This window comes from Myripristis murdjan, chromosome 19 (assembly GCF_902150065.1).
Source record: "Myripristis murdjan chromosome 19, fMyrMur1.1, whole genome shotgun sequence".
NCBI lineage: Eukaryota > Metazoa > Chordata > Actinopteri > Holocentriformes > Holocentridae > Myripristis > Myripristis murdjan.
This window is the reverse complement of record NC_043998.1, coordinates 7580190-7600186: the sequence shown is the minus strand read 5'-3', so window position 1 is coordinate 7600186 and position 19997 is coordinate 7580190. Positions and strand designations below refer to the sequence as shown.

The following is a 19997-nucleotide window of genomic DNA, read 5'->3' as shown; positions in this document are numbered from 1 at the left end:
TGGTTAGATTTTTATCTCGCACACAATCTAGTCTTAGTGATTACTGGCTTGTTTTTGCTTTGACAGATTGGTAAGCTACTGCTAAGTTTAGCGCTTCAGCAGATCGACTGAACAAATTAAACAGTCTTAGTCTTCCTCATGTGAGGAACTGGTCAACACTGTTACTTCCTGTTTATTGATTGTTTATTGATTGTTTTGGTGTGCTGATTGTATAATTGATCTGGTACTGGGTCAGTGAGTGATTGGTGTAAGTAAAAGCCCTGCCAGTGACTTGAGCAGAAAACAGGCTTTCATGACTCAGTCAGTTTTATGTAGCACAGATGTTAAGTGTCACTTGCAAGTGAACTTACAAGATAATTACAACTTCCAAGCTACACAATGTTATGAAGAGTTACGTTATGAAATTAATGAAAGAAAGTTGAAGCATAATTTATGCATTTATATATCCTGCACATGGATATGTGCAATCATACACTTGGACTGGACAGAGGTATGAACTTTACTATGGCTAATAATGCCTGGCGACTTTTGAATTCAGGTTCCAAGAGGCTTTCTAAAGGAACTAAAGGAATAGTTCACCACCAAATGAAAATTCATTACAATATTCCAAACAGCATTTGAAGAAGAGTGAAATGAAACTCTACCGCCACCAAATGTTGTACTGACAATTATTATATTGAAGCAAAAATAAATAAATAAATAAATAAAAAAGATTAAAAAAAATCAATACAATCAGTTACAGAACCAAATGCAGAACATTTCTCAAAGAACAAAATCACACTGCTTGACAATTCATCTGACTTTATTGAAAGTTGTCAGGGTCACAGGGTAGCTAGCCATGCAGAGAACTAGCCTGGTAGTGTGGAGGAAATTCACCTGGGTAGTATTGATCCTGAGCCAATCTTGGTTCTAGTCATCAAAGGTAACATTGAGGATTAGCATGGTACAGTTTGATCCAAGATGGCCACTTCATAAAAAGCTACTGTCCTCCCAAAGCTGGAATGCACTCCAAACCCTTGTTTATCCATACTGAGAATGCACAGGTATACACTGACACATTGGTGGCTACACTGGACAAAAAAAAAGTGCATGAGTACAAAATGAAGAGAGTGACTAGAACTGTTGTGCATAGTATTCCAATAGATTTGTGCTGATAGGCCTAGATGTTAATTGAGCAAAGAGATACACAGAGAAGTGGGACAAGCAACAATACTGTAATTTATGGTTGCGCGGTTAATGCCCTTAGTTGGCTCCTTGATAGCTGCAAATCTCTCGGTCAGAATGCAATTAGAGCCTGGTAAATACAGTATTTTTAAAAGGATATTTACACATACAGTCATATTTATGTACAGTTATTGCTGCATCAAAGGCAGTTTGTCACTGCCTTATAGTTCCTAATGATATAGCACTAATTATTATGATAAATTACCTTTCATTATAATATAAATAAAAGTCCCTCAAAGTTACTTATCTGTTAAGTGTGCTAGGAGAAACATTAGCCTTTCACTAAAAAAAAAAAACAAAAAAAAAAAACTGGAGCAATTTCTAGAGTCAGTTGCATGACCTTTTGGGGGGAGTGACATTTTGACAGCTAACACACTCTGTTGACAGACGGCGACGCTGAGTTTGGTGTTTCGACAAATTAAATCATCCAGGATGATTACTCTGCTCTCTAATTGGAAAGAAAATAAAAAAAGAAAGCACATCAAAAAGTCAAGACAGCAGAGCGACCTCACGCACAGTATCACAGAGCCATAAATGAGATATGTGGACGTTACAGGACTTCACATACAGTTGGACGATGCTGAGGATACAGCAGCGGTGACACGATTCCAGCAGCTTACCTCAGAGTTACGTGGAACTTAATGACAACAGCTATAACATTTGTGTGTGTGTGTGTGTGTGTGTGTGTAAAGAGAGTGAGATTGAAGAGCACACTTGGGGAAACTCTCCAATCATCGCACACATTGCAGCTGTGAAGAGCTCAAATGTAATCTAATCACAGGAGAGCACTCCAGAATATGATTAACCCTCTGGCTGTGCGCGTGGAATGACTCTTTTAACCAAAATGTAATGCAAAAACAGATATTTTTTTTATAACATACACACAATGCAAGACCTGAATCCTTTTACAGTCAGAGTATGAGCGACACAAAATCATCAAGTCATATTACAAATAGCACACATGCAAATTCTGAACTATAGTCTACCAGTGCAACACTGAACCCGTTCTCTCCCTTCATCAACGCTTTGTGGTTCACCTCCTCAGCTATACCAAAAACTGATTTAGAGGGTTCAGGAAAAGGATCAGCGAAAAAGTGTGTTTTGCACAAGCTACTACGGTTGACAGCTACAGCCTTTGACAAATTCCACTCCATCTTGTTTTCGCAAAACACAAAAAAATCAAGTCATTCTCTCACAAAGTCCTCCAAATCGCTTGGACGTGCCATGACTTCATAGCAAAGTAATTCGCACCCCTTTCCTCTCACGGCTGAAACAGACCGTCGGCCAAGAGAAATGGCTAGTGAGGTAGCCAGACTTCTTTCACACTATCCTCTTCGACGTTATGCTACATTTCTGTTGAATGTGTGTGTGTGTGTGTGTGTGCGTGCTTAAAACCACACAAAGTAAGGTTGTGCTACAGTAAAAGTAGCTCTAAAGAACTCAAAGGAAGCCAACCTCCTCTTTTTAACCTTAACCTTTACCGTCTGCATTGGAAAGCAAGTGGTGGGCAGCAGAACCACGCTGACCCATTGTGCGCCAAAGTCCACCACAGTTTGCTAAATTTGCTGCCGTTTTTTAGGGGGGAGGGAGCCGGGTGGTTGGTGGTCAGTGAGGTCTTGGGTAAACACTCCTGAGTATTCCTCCATCATAGTGAAATTCAGATCAAAGCGAGGCTCTGGCGGAGGTGCGCTGCTGTCATATTTCCACTAGATACTTCACAGGGACTAAACCTCGCTTCTTCCCGCTGCTCAAACGGAGGAAGCCGTCAGTCTCGTCGTTCTTCCCCACACAGATCTGCACAGGAGGGCAGGTTGGGATGGAAGACGGGAAGAGGAGGAGGAGGAGGAGGAGGAGGAGGAGAACAGGGAGTGACATTCAGCAGTGTTAAGATGATTTTTTTTTTTAGGCTGAAAGTGAGCTGCAGTTGAAGCTATAACATGTCCTCTGTACTCTGAGCAGTTTCTGCATGCATTTGCATACATTAATAATTACATTCAGTGCGTGTGTGTGTGTGTATGTGTGAAAAAGAGTCAGAGAAAAAGAGATACAGTGTGTGTACTCACCTGGGCCTCTTTCACAGTCATCTGGCCTTTGTCTCGGTTGCCATGGAAACCGGCAGTGACCTTCCACACGCGCTCACCGGGGCGGACCCGCTGCACAAAGTTGGCTGGGAAAAATCCCACCTTCTCTCTGCTTTTCCCCTGGTAAACACGCAAACACACAACACAGACCACACACACAATTTTTGTCCTTTACACATATGCTGGTATATATGTGTGTGTGTGTGTGTGTGTGTGTATATATATACATATATATATATATATATATATATATATATATATATATATATATATATACACAGTACAGGCCAAAAGTTTGGACACACCTTCTCATTCAATGCGTTTTCTTTATTTTCATGACTATTTACATTGTAGATTCTAACTGAAGGCATCAAAACTATGAATGAACACATGTGGAGTTATGTACTTATCAAAAAAAGGTGAAATAACTGAAAACATGTTTTATATTCTAGTTTCTTCAAAATAGCCACCCTTTGCTCTGATTACTGCTTTGCACACTCTTGGCATTCTCTCGATGAGCTTCAAGACATAGTCACCTGAAATGGTTTTCACTTCACAGGTGTGCCTTATCAGGGTTAATTAGTGGAATTTCTTGCTTTATCAATGGGGTTGGGACCATCAGTCGTGTTGTGCAGAAGTCAGGTTACTACACAGCCGACAGCCCTATTGGGGTGTCGGCTGTGTAGTAAATATAGTAAATGTATATATAGCATAATCGTCACAAAACTGGCCAAATGGGCCAGCTGAGGAAGCAAGAATTTTTTTCTATTTAAAAGAAAGTCTACACTGAACTTTGCCCTCCAGAGTTTTTGAACTGCATGGAAAAAAATACTTTTAACAGTGGTCTCTTTTGTGAAAAGGAATGTGTAACTTTCATTCAGAGTACAATTCACTTGAGGGGTTAGGTCTACTTGAATGGGACATTTTGGTGCTTTTTGCACCCCTGGTGGGTTGTTTACACACATGCAGGTCTGCCTGTCCTCCATTAGCTGGTGAAGGTTAAGACCTTCAGGTGGCTCATTAAACACCGATTGCAGTCTGGTCTGTTCCTCTTGCATTTTCATGCTAACTAGCTCTGCTAACACCCACGCCTGCTATCCTCAAAGCTCATCCACCTTCTCTGCCATCTCATTTTCTCTGAATAGCTCTACTCTGAATGTGAGAGCTTCAATTGATTCTCGTCTTATTGAAGGCCACATGTGTGTGGTGGTGCTCATAATAGAGCCTTCCACTGACTGGTAGCAATAGCATTTTATTCACCTGGCCTTGAGCTTAGGCATTCATAGAACGCTACAAATAAGAATTAACATTCATGATTCAATCATTTTTCAGATTTCCAATCTCTTCCAGGAAGAGAGAATTTTCCATAGCTCACCTTCCACCAGTCCTCATTGGAGTCATCTGTGACTTGAATTCTGTCACCAGGCCTGGAGGAGAAAAAGCTGGTCAAATACAGTGCTTCAGAGGAGAGGACAGACACATGCACATGCACATATTTTAATGCAATTTATACCTGATACACATACCTTTCAAAATTTGTAAGACATGTATTAGATATTTCGTATTTCTATTGTCTTATGATTAAATTTTTCTCTTGGAAATTGAGCAACTTCAACTGACCCAGTTTCCCCTTGGGGGCCAATAAAGTATTTCTGATTCTGATTCTGATTCTGACTAAGTCTGCAACATAAAGTAAATCATGTGCAGAATATAAGTAGTTTAAGTTCATTATGTCCTGAGTAAATTCCCTAAAAAATTAAAAGTTTTTTAATTTTGTGCATAAAAAGAAAACTCTACGGGGATGTGCAGATTATGTTTCTCTGCCACAAACACATTCTGTGAAAATAGCATGGATTGTGAGGACACACCATTTTCACCTGTTCATCACATGAGAAGATTATCGCATGTCTAATAAGTCTAGTCTACTAAAATAACATTACGCATGAGATTTGATGGTTGAGTCTAAATGTTTCTTACACATTTTTTGTAAGTCAAATCTAAACGGCCCTCACTTCAGTCAAGCCTTGGTAATTTTGCATAGTGCAACTTTAAGTTTAGACATCTAAACAGTTTGGCTAAGATTGGAAAGGCTTTAGTTAAAAAAACAAAACTTTGCTCACAGAAAACGGGCAAAAAGAAGAAATCAAAACATGTGCAGGACATAATGACAGAAAAAAAAAAAAAAAAACATTACATAAAGTCTGCTAACCAGTCAGATGGGATGAATAAAGCCTGGTCACACTCAACTCACCACTACATGGGCTCTAATCCCAGCTGTTGTCACTATGTGCCAATTTTCTCGCTGTTTTATGTGTTATAAACATGATAATGAAACACATTTACAGCTTTGATTTAATTCCATGATGCTGATGTGGGACAGATGGTACAAGTTGATGTATGTGGAAATCTCTGTGTGAAGACACGCCTCACTGTGCTACATGCTTGCTGATATGCATCACTCTGATTAGTGGTGGGTGTCATACCCAAGCTCAGCAGTATCACCACCCGTACACACACTCAGTTCACTCTCTCTCTTTCTCTTTCTCACTCTGTCACACACTGGTCGCAGCTGTTTGTCCTTCCTGGCCTCCCAGCCTGCCCCACCACCCCGCCTACTCCCCAAACCCCAGATCCTGCAACCCCCTACTATCATCCCGCTGAGGAGGCAGATGGTGTGTGAGTGTCTGTGCAAGTTTGGCCTGATGTGCCCGTCCTCTCTTCTTAACTGATTACTGCAGGGCAATTGTCTCACTCTCTCTCGCATACACACACAATTAATAGGCAAGCATTAAGGACTGACCTCAGCTCCAAGTCATTCTTCTCCTGAGGCAGAAACTTGTAGAGAGCCACGTAGGTGTGGATGGAGTGGACCTCCATTCGCTTGGGGGTCTGATGACAAAGAGGAGTGAGGACAGAGGGGGCAGAGAGAGGGAGAGGAGAAGAAAAACAGAGTTGAAGGTGGTGATCTGTGCGCTCCTGATGGGCTTTTGAAAGTTTCATGAGTGTTAAATGAAGTGTAAATGTCTGAAAGTGAGTGAATATGAAGCAAGAATTCGAAGAGGGGTGAATGAAAGCGGAGACAAACAAGCAGAAGGAAAGGAGGAGAGAGAGAGAGAGAGGAGACGTGAAGGCAAGACAGGAATGCTGACTACACACCTTCAGGCTGACCCTGTCTTCTGAATCAGCCTTCTCACTTTCAGGAGGGGTGAGCGCTGGAGAGACAGAAACATAAAGAGAGAGAGACACAGACAGAGGGAGGAAAAAAGTGAAACGAGACAAGGATAGAGAGATAAAGTCAAAGTGTATTTGTGAGAGGAGGAAAGGTTGTGTGTATGACAGAGGAAGAGAGAGAGAGAAACAGCAGAGGTGTGCGAGAGAGAGGTAGAGGAAAAAAGAAGGGAGGGATAGAAAGAGAGAGAGGTCTTGTCACTTTGCGGCAAACAGAAGGAAGGTCAAAGCCAAGGTCATTTAAAGTGGCAGCAGTACAAACAGAGATGATCCCATCTCCTGGGACTGCAGACGGAGAGGGAAAAGTACTGGGGGGAGAGAGCTAAGCACCACACACACGCACACACACACACACGCACACACACACACACACACACACACACACACACACACACACACACACACACACACACACACACACACACACACACACACACACACACACATACCACCTCGGTCGCACTCTCTCTGGTGCTAATGGAACATGTTATTTTATGTTTCTTTTTATGACACTCAGATCTTTTTTCTCAGCATTGAACACATCATGGCCTTAAAGGAAAAATCCACTTTATAACTGTTAGTGTTGTTAAAAACCTACAGCTGGTTGCTGTCAAGGATCTTATTATACAGTACAAACCATGATGCATACCTCACAATGTAAATTTTTTTTTATTAAGATACGCTGAAATGCTCACCAGCATTGACTGAAAATGCATAAATACAGCTTAAATTACAACCTACTACATAACCCCTGGGTAGGCAAAATATACATACATATGTGATAAATCAGTGGCAAAGCTGGCTGAAAGCAATTTAAGTCAAAATTCTCACTCCTATTTACTAAAACAGAATTGGCACAACTCACATACTTAACATAGCGCACTAAAATATGGATGTTTTCGCGTCATATGAAAATGAAGAACTTGAAGAGTTGAGAAATGATACATCTCAATAGAGGAGGCTAGAGAATCAAAACAGCATTAAGAAAAAAATATTGCGATGTTTTATTATTTTTTTTTGCACAGCTGTATAAAAAATTACATGTTGGACTTGCAATGCTACATGTGTTTTTTTTGTTTTTGTTTTTTTTTTTGTTTGTTTTTTTGCATTTCTGGGCCCATGTTGATGTTTGGTGGTGTATCTCTCTTAATCCCACTGATGAACTGGACAAAAACAAATGATCTAACATCATGTTGAGATACTTCCAGCACAGCAATGATTGATTTTAAAATCAGACAAGTTTCAATATTATTTCAACAATAAAATTAACAGCACATAGGTTTTGGTGTCAGTTCATTCTCTCTATATTCACTGTTTTCCAAAAATGTTTAGCAATCGTACAGGGAAAAAATCCATCACAGGAGAGGCAGAAATAGCAGTGTAATAACTGTAGTACAACACAGCCACAGCTTGTATCTTTATAGATCAGCACCCTCTTTGACACCCTCTTTTTTGTAATTTGGACAACCGGGCACAGCATGTCACGACATTGTTCTCTCTTCACTCTCACTTCTCTCAAGCTGAAAAACCTACAAGGCTATCACTCTCTTACCAATATACTGTACTTGATCCTTTCACCATCACAGTTGCTGTTTGTTTAGCTTCGGCGCTCTCATGCTACATGGTTTGTTTATCCCCTTACTGTTCCGGCTCTTTCTTTAGACTCATCTTAGGGGTCTTCAGGGGGAAATAAAGGGTCAACAGTAGAGGCTCAGCACTCTGTGTCAAGTTATTATAGTCATAAATCTGCAATAAACATTGTGTTTTGTTTAGGCCCCTTTTTAATTTAGGGTGTATAAAGATTAGAGCATTATGATGAGAGCATATGGTAGCCATTTCATTAAAACAATTCTTGGTTGGATGCCATTTGTTACGTAGATTTGGTGTAAAACTGAATCATTTTTGACCACTCAAGAATAAATAAAAAAGGTCAAAAAATCCCTCCAAAATACCACATTAGTGTGCCAAGATCTAGTTTGATGGTGAGCATTCTTCCTGGAAATTGCTTAGAAACTCCTTGTTAGTTTCTAGTTTGTGGTTGTGAAGTTTCATGAGGTTGTGATTATCCTAGAGGTCACAATGGATCATTTTATACGGTGATGTCAACTTTCAAAAAATGGTCTCACTACAAAGAAATGGCTGCCATGGGGGCAAACATCATCGAACATGAATAAAGAACAAGAGTCTCAGCTTTCCAGTCAAACCAAAAAACAAAAATTTAGACCCCAGTCTGCACAAATACACCATCTTAGAATAGGCAAATATAACGCATTTGTACTACTGCATGGTTTGAGCCCCAGGCTGCATGGGATTAGCATAAGGTGGGCATGTCTGCAATTCCTTAGGTTGTCTAGTTTCATTTGATACCATCTTCACTCTAGATTTACAACTGAGTACTCTACAGCCTCTGAAAAACTGTAAGTCAGGCCCGACAGCGGAACGCTAAAGCATTATTTGATTGGACAAATTAACTAATGACTGACAGATGGTTGAGTCAGTCACTTGCTATGTGCTTTTTGTAAACGCCATTTGCTGCTCAAACTATTTTCTAAATGGTTTGTGCCCAGACTTTGTTTTGTGAAGTGAACAAAGGAAACAAAATCAGAGTATGGCTGTGCCAGCTTCTAAAAAAAATTCTAAGGAGAAATTAGATTACAAAGTCAGAGGTTCAATGGAAAATTATTTGACTCACTTCCTGGGATGGTTTCCTCTTCAGCTATTGGCTGGCTTTCTAGTCTCTCATCCAGTCTTTCTGTCTGTGTTAAAACAAAAAACAGAGTGAGCAGAAAAACAGCAGAGAGACATAGTCAACAATATTTTTGCTGTGACTGATGTTAACATGAATTTCTATGAGGGGCTCTGTGTGTGTGTGTGTGTGTGTGTGTGTGTGTGTGTGTGTACTTATCTACCTCATGAGAGGGGGACTCTGATATACTGCCGAAGCTGGAGCGGCTCATCTGAGCTAGCGACGTCCCGTATCGCAATGCCTCGTACACGGGGTCAACAATGCCATTTCCTGCCTCTGCACACACCCAAATAAGATATCATTGAGCAACACATGCACAGAGTTTCGGGTGACACACTGCACACACATGCATGCACACACACACATACACACAAAGGTTGTTGTCAGACAGCAAAGCTCAGAGGCCACAGTATTGAGTCATCCAGAGAATCCACTTGTTGGGAGTTGTGATGAATCAGCCAGCGGTCCTGTCACTCACCCTGGGCGGCGGGGGCCTCTTGGACCACACCCAGCGGATCGACGGTGAGCAGAGGAGAGCTGAAGTTCCGCTTAAAAGCTCCTGTCTGACAGGTCGACAGGGAGACGGAGAGCCAAGAGGGAGGGGAACAGGAGGAGAGGGGAAGTATAAATGTTACTTGACACTGAAGAAAGACAAAAGGGCAGATTTATTTTGTTGCTGTAAGACAATAACCTTGGCTTTATTGAGGAAAGATGAGCCTCTGTGTGATGTAATCTGCCCAGCTGAAAACATATCTCTGTGCTGAGGATGTTTTCAAAAGAAATCTCAATGTTGGACAAAGGGGTGTCTTTGTCCTAAAAAGGAGTGCTTTTTCTTTTCGAGTGACTTCAGCAACATTACCAGCAGGCAGATTTTAAGCAACATTTTGCTCAGTTTTAAGTCATTTTTTTTTTTTTTTTTTTTTTTTTTTTTTGTAATTTCTCTGAGTTGTATTTGGACTGTAGGAAAAGGAGGGGAAGGGTCAGCTTGAGGTTCTTGGTTGATCTTTTTCTACACAAATTTTGCATGTTAGGCTCCCTGATGAGCTTATTCAGAGCAATCTACACTTGCTGCACTGAAGACTGTTCAGCTATTTTACACTTTCACATCACACTGTGACGCTGTGGACAGATGCATTTGTTACAGTGAGGTTCAGACCTGTTGGTACTGAGACGAACTCTAACCACTAGATCACCCCACATCTGTACACATACTATAGTGGTGCTACAGCAGCAAAGCCAAAGACTAGGAACTGCACTCTCACAGTGGTGCTGGTTAGATGAGCTGTGCCCATCATTAGTTTTTACTGACTGAGTTTGTAAAGTACTTTTCCCCAACACTGCTGCTTTATGCACGCTGAACAACAGCTGCACTTCCTTCGCATTTGCCTTTTTCATCTAGTCTGAGCAGTCGAACACATCAAAGGTCTGTCAGACTGCAGTCATACTATACAGTAGATGATCAACCAATGCAGATCGAATGTCGCAGAACCTTAGATTTCTGACTTGGTTTCTTTATTTAGCCAGAGAGAACTGTTAAGCTATGTGACACATCAGTCTAACAGATACGGGCACAAAGTGCTGTTTTTGACAGAGGGGCTGTGAGTAAATGTGTCTTGCTCTCCAAATAGAAAGAGCTTATAAAGATAGTATCCTAGATTTATTTGATTGCAGTAGTTCTTCTTTCAGTAATTCTAACTGCTGTAGGCTGTAAATAATGTGGCATAACAGAAGAGAAAAAAAAGAAGAGATATCTTTGAACTGCCATTCTGTGGCAGAATCAAAGAGGCTTACATCCAGTCGACAAAGTTCACGTAAAGGTCAAAGAGTTATCAAGCCTGCCCAGTAGGGCTGGGCGATACATCAGCATTATATCGATATCATGATATGAGACTAAATATCATCTGGGATTCTGGATCGTAATATCGTAGGTTAAGTGTTGTCCTGGTTTTAAAGGCTGCAACATAGTAAAGAGACGACCTTTTCAAAGTTTATTAGACTGTTGTAGCTGTTACATCTTTTGCCTTTACCTTCTTGGTCATCATATCCACATTACTAATGACTGTTGATCGATATTTAATTTTATCCAAATATTATTTTGGAGGTCAGACATTCTTTGTTTGATTTGTCCCTTTGTCACTCAGTCAGACCATGTGAAATGCTTTATGTATGAGCTTCATAGTAAAAAGTATTCCACAGGCGTACCATGACATCTGTATCATAATGGATTTTATAAATGATTGATAAACGACAGCCCCATTTGCTGTCAGCTCTGTCTTAAGGCAATATTTCACTTTTGAAATTCCCCCGCATGCTCACCATTAATGTCAAAGTCTGATACTACAGCAGCTGCCCCTGAAACGTGTATTTATCTCTGACATTCAGGCTTTTCACTGAGCCTCTTCACTGATAAATCCAACAGGCAAAACTCCTCCTTGTGTAAGATGATAACAGCGTGGAAGAAAACACAGAAATAAGGGAGTAAATGGAAATGAGGGAAATTAAATAAAATAACAAAATGATTGGCACTAAAGTGAGAAACTAATAGAGTGGCTGACAGTTGTGATCTTGTCAGAAAACACCTTCCAAAAATTGCTAAAGTCACTCCAAAGTGAAATATTGCTTTCAGGCACCGCAGTAATATCAGGGCTACATTCAGCTCTGACAGACAAGAATCAGTGCAGAAGCTCTTGGGGACTTTTCTTATCTCGGCTTCACCTCTTCAGTGAAATGAGCTGCCCTGATATGAGACTGCATATTGCCTGCTCTCAACTCAGTTCCTCTGCAGAACAACAACAAAAAAACAACCACAAATCACCTCAGCCTTTCTGATCTCTAAAAACACATATATGATATCACTGCTTTTCCTGTTTTTTTTGTTTTGTTTTGTTTTGTTTTTTAAACATGTAAATGTACAGCTTCTTTTCAACTCAATGTTTCACACATAATAATGACTTACTAGATCATAACTGCCCAGGCTTCAAGCTATGTAGCAACTGATAATGTAGTGATGGATGTTTAACAAGTTCTCAAAATATAATAAAACTGTGAGTCAGAAATGTAGTAAAACATGTTGAAGTAATAATTTCCCAGATACTTCAGTGACAACATATTATTATATTAACAGGCCATTATAACTTCATAAGGAGTGAATCATATTTGCTATTGATAATACGATAACACTGACAGATAATATGTTAACGGCAAAGAATTTAAAAAATGCAATAATTTAAATTGTTATATTATCAAACAACATTATTATTATTGCATCATCCTATTAAAGTTGTTTTCTTTTTTTCTGCTCTGTAAGCGACTTTGGGTATGCTGAAAAGCACTATATAAATGTCATGTATCATTATTATTATTATTATTATTGTTGTTGTTGTTGTTATTATTATTATTATCATCATCTGTTCAAAATACGTTCCATATTACTGTGATGGATTTTTTCCATATCTCTTTCCTTTGTTTCTTGCACAGCTACAAAGTAACAAAAAAATGTGCATAAACTTGGCAAATTCTTCACTCCCCATCTGATTACATGAAGTAATGAGTGAAAATCAGCCTCCTCTTCTCTGTTCAGGTCACAACTTAAAACAGACTAATGAGCTACTACTGGTAGCATGAAAATAATTTCCTACACATCAAAAAGCTTGAATCCTCTATTTGACGTCACTGAGCAAAACTCTACCCCTGCAAAAAACATTCCTCCCAGTAATAATTTAATTACATTTCAACAGTGTTAGCAATGGTGACCGTGAAGCATGACTAGGCAATCTTGGACTGCTGACATTTAAGCGATCAGACAAACTGAAATTTCACACTCTGCTCTGTCAGGACCCGCAGAAAGCACGATTGGACTGAGACTCTGCTGGAACATACGAGAGCAGACTCGCTCTCTGACACAAACTGGGGTTACAGCGAGGGTGGGCGTGTGCACTGTGTTTCCGTGAAAGCAATTATTTTGTGCAATCCTCAGCAGGCTGATATTTTGTGTAATAGTGTAACACATTTTTAAGTTTAATAAATAAACACATTGGTTTGTAAAAGACTGGCATGCCTCCAAAGTCATTTTAAAAACTGATTGCCTTATTTTTAGAACATTTTAAAGCAGTCAGTCATATGTGGTTGCACTCAGCAAATTGGCTGGTAAGCGGCCCAGAGGCAACACAGTCATCAGTATTTATTTCTTTTATGTATCACAAATATTAATTTGTGTAATTTCTCCCTCTCCAATTCAGCAGTTTTTATCCTCCATTATGAGTAAAAATGCTTTTCCCTGAGTCTGCATGGCTGGTGCTCACAGATCACCTCAGCATGCTCAAGCGAAAAGTAGATCTCCTGCTGAGAAAGGCTGCCAGGCCCTGGTACAGCTCCAGACTGTGCTCTGCTGCTACCGGCCACTTTGCTCTCCTCCCTGCAGCATCCGGGCCGTTGCTCCATTCAGCCTTGAGTCATCTCCCTCCTGGCTCCAAATAGTGGATTGACCACGAGTCGAGTCACTTCATGCATGACTGAATTCCCGTCTCTTCAAGAAGCATGTCACGCTCACCACTCTCCTACTTTCCTCTTCTACTCCCCCCTGATGTTGCTCCTTTTTTCTGCTTGACTCATTTCTTTTCCAAGCACATTTCTTTTATACATAAATGTTCTTAAGAAACAGGAAAATTTATTACATCTGTTGTCTGGGTGCTATGGCTTGGACGCTTGCATTCCTTAGTACTAGTTGCTTATAATGTCGGTAATCCAGGAATCAAAGCTTATTCTACTATTGCACTCATGATAAATCACTTGAAGGGCACCACTGAAATGCATAAATGTGAATCTAAATGAGGTAAGTGGTGAGAGGAATATAGATAGACACAGAGACAGACTGACTGGTGGAAAGACAGAGACACCAGGGTGGATAAACAGACAGGGAGAGAAATTCAGATAAAGAGTGTGAAAATGTCCTGCACACACTGCTGACCTACACTATCCTCGCTGTAAATGCTGATAATCAATTTGCTGAATGGCTTGACAGTTGCTTGTTTGATACCTGCTTTGAAAGTCTGCACTAGCAGCCTGACGTTGGACATCTAAGCAAATATGTTCCACTACCTTGCACAGCTCAGAGCAGGGAGGTGCATTATCACTTAGTCCTTGGATGGGGAAAGGCATCAAAACACAACCCAGTTTCAACTGCGTGCATTTAACGTGACAGACAGAAAACAACATTTTGTTTGTGAAAGTTGACAGACACGTATGCTGGTGCAGGGCTTCAGACATGCAGTACACTGCATGTATGTAAAATTTGAACATGTTAAGCTTTGTTTTTTATGCTGCTTTGGTAAAGGTTAGTATTCAGCTGTTAGAGTCAGCTGTCTAAATCTAATTTGGGTATGGACTTCACATTTCTTACAGTAAATCTGATTAAAGGAGACAACTGAATACTACTTTTCACACTGCTGATACTACTTCTCATCCTAATGAGATCACTGACTTTCACATAGAGGTGCCAGGGACGATTCAACCGTTTGAAACCAGATCAGCATTTGTGATCAGCACAACACACATTGCCTATGTTTATTAATTCTATACCGACCCTCATGTTGTTCATCTTGTTTTGACAATTCCTTATCACCAGCAGGTCATCAGTTTCAAAATCTGTTCTACATTACAATCCTTTCTACAATTCCTCTACATGCCAATTGTCTGATGAATATCACTAAACATACAGTGTGATCAGTATGCCATAAAATTAAAATTTATCAACTGAACAATTACAGCACATTAAAAGCAGTCCAAGTAAAATTCCACAAGGGGTCTATTTGCATACAAAAGCTTAAGTGACACTGTAATCTGACTGTGGTTGAAGAGTGAATGATTCTCAGGCCGTAGGCTGGATGTGTAAGAACTAGCTCCCAACTCCATCCAGTTTCTGAGAAATGGCTAATCCTTGCTTTGATGAGTGTGCAATGCACAGGAAAGGACACTGCTGAAGGCTTGGCTAGAGCCTGCCATGTCATATCCTCAAGGGACCGTGTGCGCCTCAAACACACCAAATTTCACACTGAATTAGCCAGACCAGCTGGTACAGGGAGATATTGATTTTCCAACAGACTTGAGAGGGGAGGAAGGAAATGAAGCATCCAGACAAGAGAAAGTGGGGAGGAGTGGGGTGGGCTGGGTGGGGTGGAGTTATGGGAGAAGACGGAACAGCGCATGAAGAAGGAAGGACAGAAAGCCTGAATAAAAAAAAAATAAATAAATAAAAAAAAATGTTGGGACCTGGCCTTTAAAACTTCACCAGGCTCAGCCCTCTCGCTTTTGTTCCTCTTATAGCACAGACTAAAGATAATTTTATCACACTTCCACCTTTTCTCTCTCTTTTTTCACACTTATCTCAGGCTGTTTTGCAAAATCCTGTTCAATCCACTTTCCGTGTATAACCCTTACCTTTTCTGGTATATCTCTGCTGTTTTGAAAAAGGGCTTATCCTCTTTTAACAACATGGGGGCTTTAGGGCTAAGCATATTACCAGGCTCACTGACAATGCCAACCAATTGGCAGAGACAATTACAGCATCCCCACGCTGTTTTGTTCTGCTGACACAATGCATTTTGTGTCATTCGCTTCCCTCCAGAGAACTCATGCATTTCCAGTAAACCCCTTCGCACACAATAGATTAGAGGAGAAGAGAATACCATTAACAATGTAAAACGAGCTTAAACTTATTGGTGTCGATGATAAATTTAACATTTGGACCAAGGTCAGCTGGGCTACCATGAAGGAAATATTTTGGCAAACAACTGTAGATTGAGAACAGTTTTGTGCATTTTTCCTTACATGGTTTAGGCTTTCTTACCATTTGAGAGGGCAGGATAAATGGAAGTTAATGCAACATCATCTTGAATAATCACCCTCAGTCTGTGCTGATGCATTTTATCCTATGGGAGTCTATTCAAGGATGGCACTGTTCCCATCTACAGGACGGTCATCCAATGATTTGATGAAATTTAAAATTATGTCAATTATATGCTATCACACAGTCACTTGAATGCACTTCAAAGTAAACAACTTACTTTGAAGAGTTTGGAGCTGCAAGTGAGACAGTTTCACACCTCCACCATTAGCACAACACCAGATGACTGAATATGTCCTGAAAGCAGGCTCCTTACAGAGCAACAGACACTTGTAGAGACACAAACTTCACGCTGCTGCTTCCTCCATTGGAGCAGTTAGCTTTAATATGTAGCTCCATATAGGTTTGAGTTAATGAGGGTCAATGTTAGGTCTTACCTTTCCATTGCAGGGCTGCTGGGAGAGCTCAGACGAGCACCAGAGGTGGGCGCCCAGCTTACAGGCTTTACAGCGCAGCGCCTGCTTGGAGTTCCCTGCATTGATACAGACATTTCACATCATCACACAGCTATCTCGGTAGGCCAAAGGCAGGTGTCATCAAATAACTCAAATGAGGCAAAAAAAAAAAAAAAAAAACCTGGCCAAACAAAAACCAGTGACAAAGCATCAGCAGTAATATGATGCAGCTAGAGCCAGGTATGCAATTTTAAGTATTCTGGATAACTGTTATTTATAAAAACAGCAATGTAAAAATCTTCCATTAGTGCTGAATCAATCCATGACATGTATTGTATTGCAAAAACAAATCAAACATGAAAAATCTAATGTTCTATCTAAACCTAAACACATCTGGATGCTGAACACTATCCTGAATATAGAGAAGAGCAGTTCCTGTTCCTTGAAAGTCCTCAGATTTCAACTTGTTAGTCTATAAAATGCTGAAATCATCATCATGTCAGAAATAGTTCACCCAGATTAAGTAGCCACAGCAGTAAATACAATTTGGCACTGGCATAACACTAGTGTTTATAGTGCAGTGATGCACCAAGCTAACCACTGCAGGAACTTCATTCGGCATCATGAGAACGTCAGACTAAGAGACTGACATGCTAACAGACCGACAATATTTTCAACTTGCTCAAACAAGTTCATTTTTCAAGCATCAGTGATGTTTGATAGAACAAATCCCTGAGCTCATGTTGGAGGTGCTTAACTGACTAACATGGCAATCAGCTGATTTCTTGAATTGGACACTGAGATCAAATCATGACTTCCTGTTTCTGTCATACGTTGTTATGTCACTTCTTTGGGATCACTTGTTTTATATTGAATTTCACAACACAGAAGAACATTTGTTGACTAGTTTGCATATTTCTTGAACAGATCATACCCAAAGAATCCACTGTGCTTACACAGAAACTTCAACAATTACAAAAAGTTGTTAGGAAATACAGTATATCTTTGGGAAGGGCAACCTAACAGCAAGCTGGTCAAAATCTCTAATGTCCCCTACCTGGGTTTGGATTGATATGCACTACATGCTGTTTCATGACACTGGCATTAAAAGCAGGGATTCACCAGTTGTATGTGTTTGGCCATGTGTATCACATGTATTTCCCATGCATGTGTAACTGGTGACCGGATCACTAGCTGGTCACTTTCTTTTTTGCAAATACTGTCTAGTTCTGGTCAGTCAATTGACCATTGCATCCCTAATTAAAGAGGACCTACTCCTGCCTTGACTGAGAGTTGGACTGGACCATGTGACCAACCTTGGATCATGTGTTTGCATCGCTGGCAGCAGGTAGGCCTGCGGAAGACGTGCTCTTGGAAACAGTGGGTCTTCACAGGCTGCTGCTGGGCCTGAGGCTTTGGCTGGGTTTTGGAGGTCAGGGACAGTGAGGGACTGATGGAAGGTGAGTGTGATGACAGCGAGGGGTTGGGACTGAGAGAGGGGGAAAGGGAGGGAGAGCGCTCGTAGGCCAGGGGCGACTCGGAGAGAGGGGGTGGAGATGGCGGGGGTGGGGGCGCGGTGATGAGAGCCGTGGGAAGGCGAGATTCACCGTTGCTGCGTTGGAAGAAGTTGTCCACACTCTTGCTGCGCATGACAGACTTGAAGGACAGGGAGCGTTTCAGCCGCTGCAGCTGAAACACAAAAGTGGAGAAGATTTTTAGTCGACCTTGTGCTCTAAAGAGTGATGTCTAATTATAAAAGGTTCCAGGAGAGCTGAAATTACAAAGCTTTTTTGGATGGAAATGAGGATGTAATTACTAAGAAGAGTGGAATATATGAGAGAAACACACCCACTCCGGGGTGCTGGTGCATGCAGCACTGAGTATGCAACAAGCTTTACTTCAGTAACCATTAAGAACGACATGAGCACCTGAAAGACTTGTACTCATTTTGTAAGTTCTGTTATAAACTTTCTGAGTCAAAGAAAGGGAAAAAAGAAAAGATGAAAGAGGAGTGAGAAGCTTTTACATTTCAGTCACAAATGGATGGACCTTTGAAATGGAAAAAAAAAAAAATGTGTTCGACCCCAAGTGAGCAATGTTTTTACAATAGCAGCCTGTTTGATTCTCGGCCCTACCCTCTGACCGACCTTGCCCTGCCAAGCTGGCTTACAATCCTCCATCTTCAGCTTTTTTTCCCCTTCCCTAGATCACAAATTTGCCATCCCTAGCGAATCCAGGCTAGTCAATATCCCTTAAAATTCACATTTGATTAGTTTTATTGAGCGGCCTGCACCTTTGCATTTGATGCAGTCATGCACAGCAAACATTGTGTTTATCTTTCACTCCGCCAGCCTCCATTTCGAGGATGCTTGCCATCCTGCGCTCTTGGTCGCAATAAAGGCAAACTGCTAATGACAAAAGATTAGGGGGTGTTAGGGCCAATGAGCTCCAATATATGGAAATAATAACTGCTGTGGACTCATACATCAACGGAGTGGCCTGCAGAATGAGGACAGCGGAGTAATGGGTCCCTGAGATTGAAGAATAACTCTGCTATTTACCCAGAGAGCACATTAGCTGCCTCCATTACTGCTTGGATTGTGAACTTTGTTTTGGGAATTTTCCTTATATGCAGATACAACATACAGTCGTACCTGCTTTTGCTTTGTATTTGGAATAAAGTTATGATGGTGCCTTCTTTCGTTGTTGGTGGATTCATCGCTGCTTTTCTTTTGTCCACAGAAATGCAGAACTCCTTTTGCTTAGTTTGTGGCAAAGATTTGTAGAGATTTGTGTCTGTGCTACAAAAAGGCAGTGACTTAACACACCAGCTTGCGACAATAGTTTTTATATCACTGCTTATTTGTGTGGAGGTAGTATCCACATCTGCAGTCTGCACCTTTGAGTGCTCACAGAAATGAACATCTGCACTCTGCGCAGAAAACTCAATCAATAATGTTGAGCACGTTCTTCTTTTTCTCTGTTAAGCCATGGATTCACAGATGCCAATTAGTGTGAGTGATGAAAAGGGCCCTGTCTGTTGACCCATTAGTGAGTGGCTCTCATAAATGTTTTTCTACTGGGAGCTGAGTCCATGCTCTCTTTAATGGCCCTTTGTGGCTTGACTGGTGGCCCATTCAGTAATGGATGTTCCTCTCTAACAGATTTCTTAACTTCTCCGACCTTGTTTATCTTTGCTTTGGTGAAGGCCGGCATATGCTGAAAAGAAAAAGGGACAAACAACTTTCAAGTGTGAATGTCGTCAAGTTAATACACATCTCCGTCATTTTTTACACATGAAAGAAAAGAAACAAAATGTTTCAAAATAATTCATCGGCGCTCGGTTAGATTCAAAAAGTGTAATAACGAGTTTAAAGCCAAGTTTAAACAGGGTCAAAGCAATAGCTTTCACAAATTTTGGG

General features: G+C 40.8%; 1 protein-coding gene across 1 annotated transcript in view; it reads right to left on the bottom strand.

The window, feature by feature from the left end:
* Window positions 1–784: 784 nt before the first annotated feature.
* LOC115377410 (SH3 and cysteine-rich domain-containing protein 2-like) overlaps window positions 785–19997 on the bottom strand; it is a 28566-nt gene continuing 9353 nt past the window's right edge. Inside the window, exons 2-11 of the mRNA XM_030077114.1 lie at window positions 17892–18264; window positions 16558–16652; window positions 9758–9842; window positions 9443–9555; window positions 9226–9289; window positions 6462–6517; window positions 6106–6194; window positions 4681–4732; window positions 3288–3425; window positions 785–3018 (exon numbers count right to left, since the gene is read on the bottom strand). Coding sequence (XP_029932974.1) covers window positions 2920–3018; window positions 3288–3425; window positions 4681–4732; window positions 6106–6194; window positions 6462–6517; window positions 9226–9289; window positions 9443–9555; window positions 9758–9842; window positions 16558–16652; window positions 17892–18264 — 1164 coding nt within the window. The 3' untranslated portion in view covers window positions 785–2919. The remainder of the gene's footprint in view (window positions 3019–3287; window positions 3426–4680; window positions 4733–6105; window positions 6195–6461; window positions 6518–9225; window positions 9290–9442; window positions 9556–9757; window positions 9843–16557; window positions 16653–17891; window positions 18265–19997) is intronic.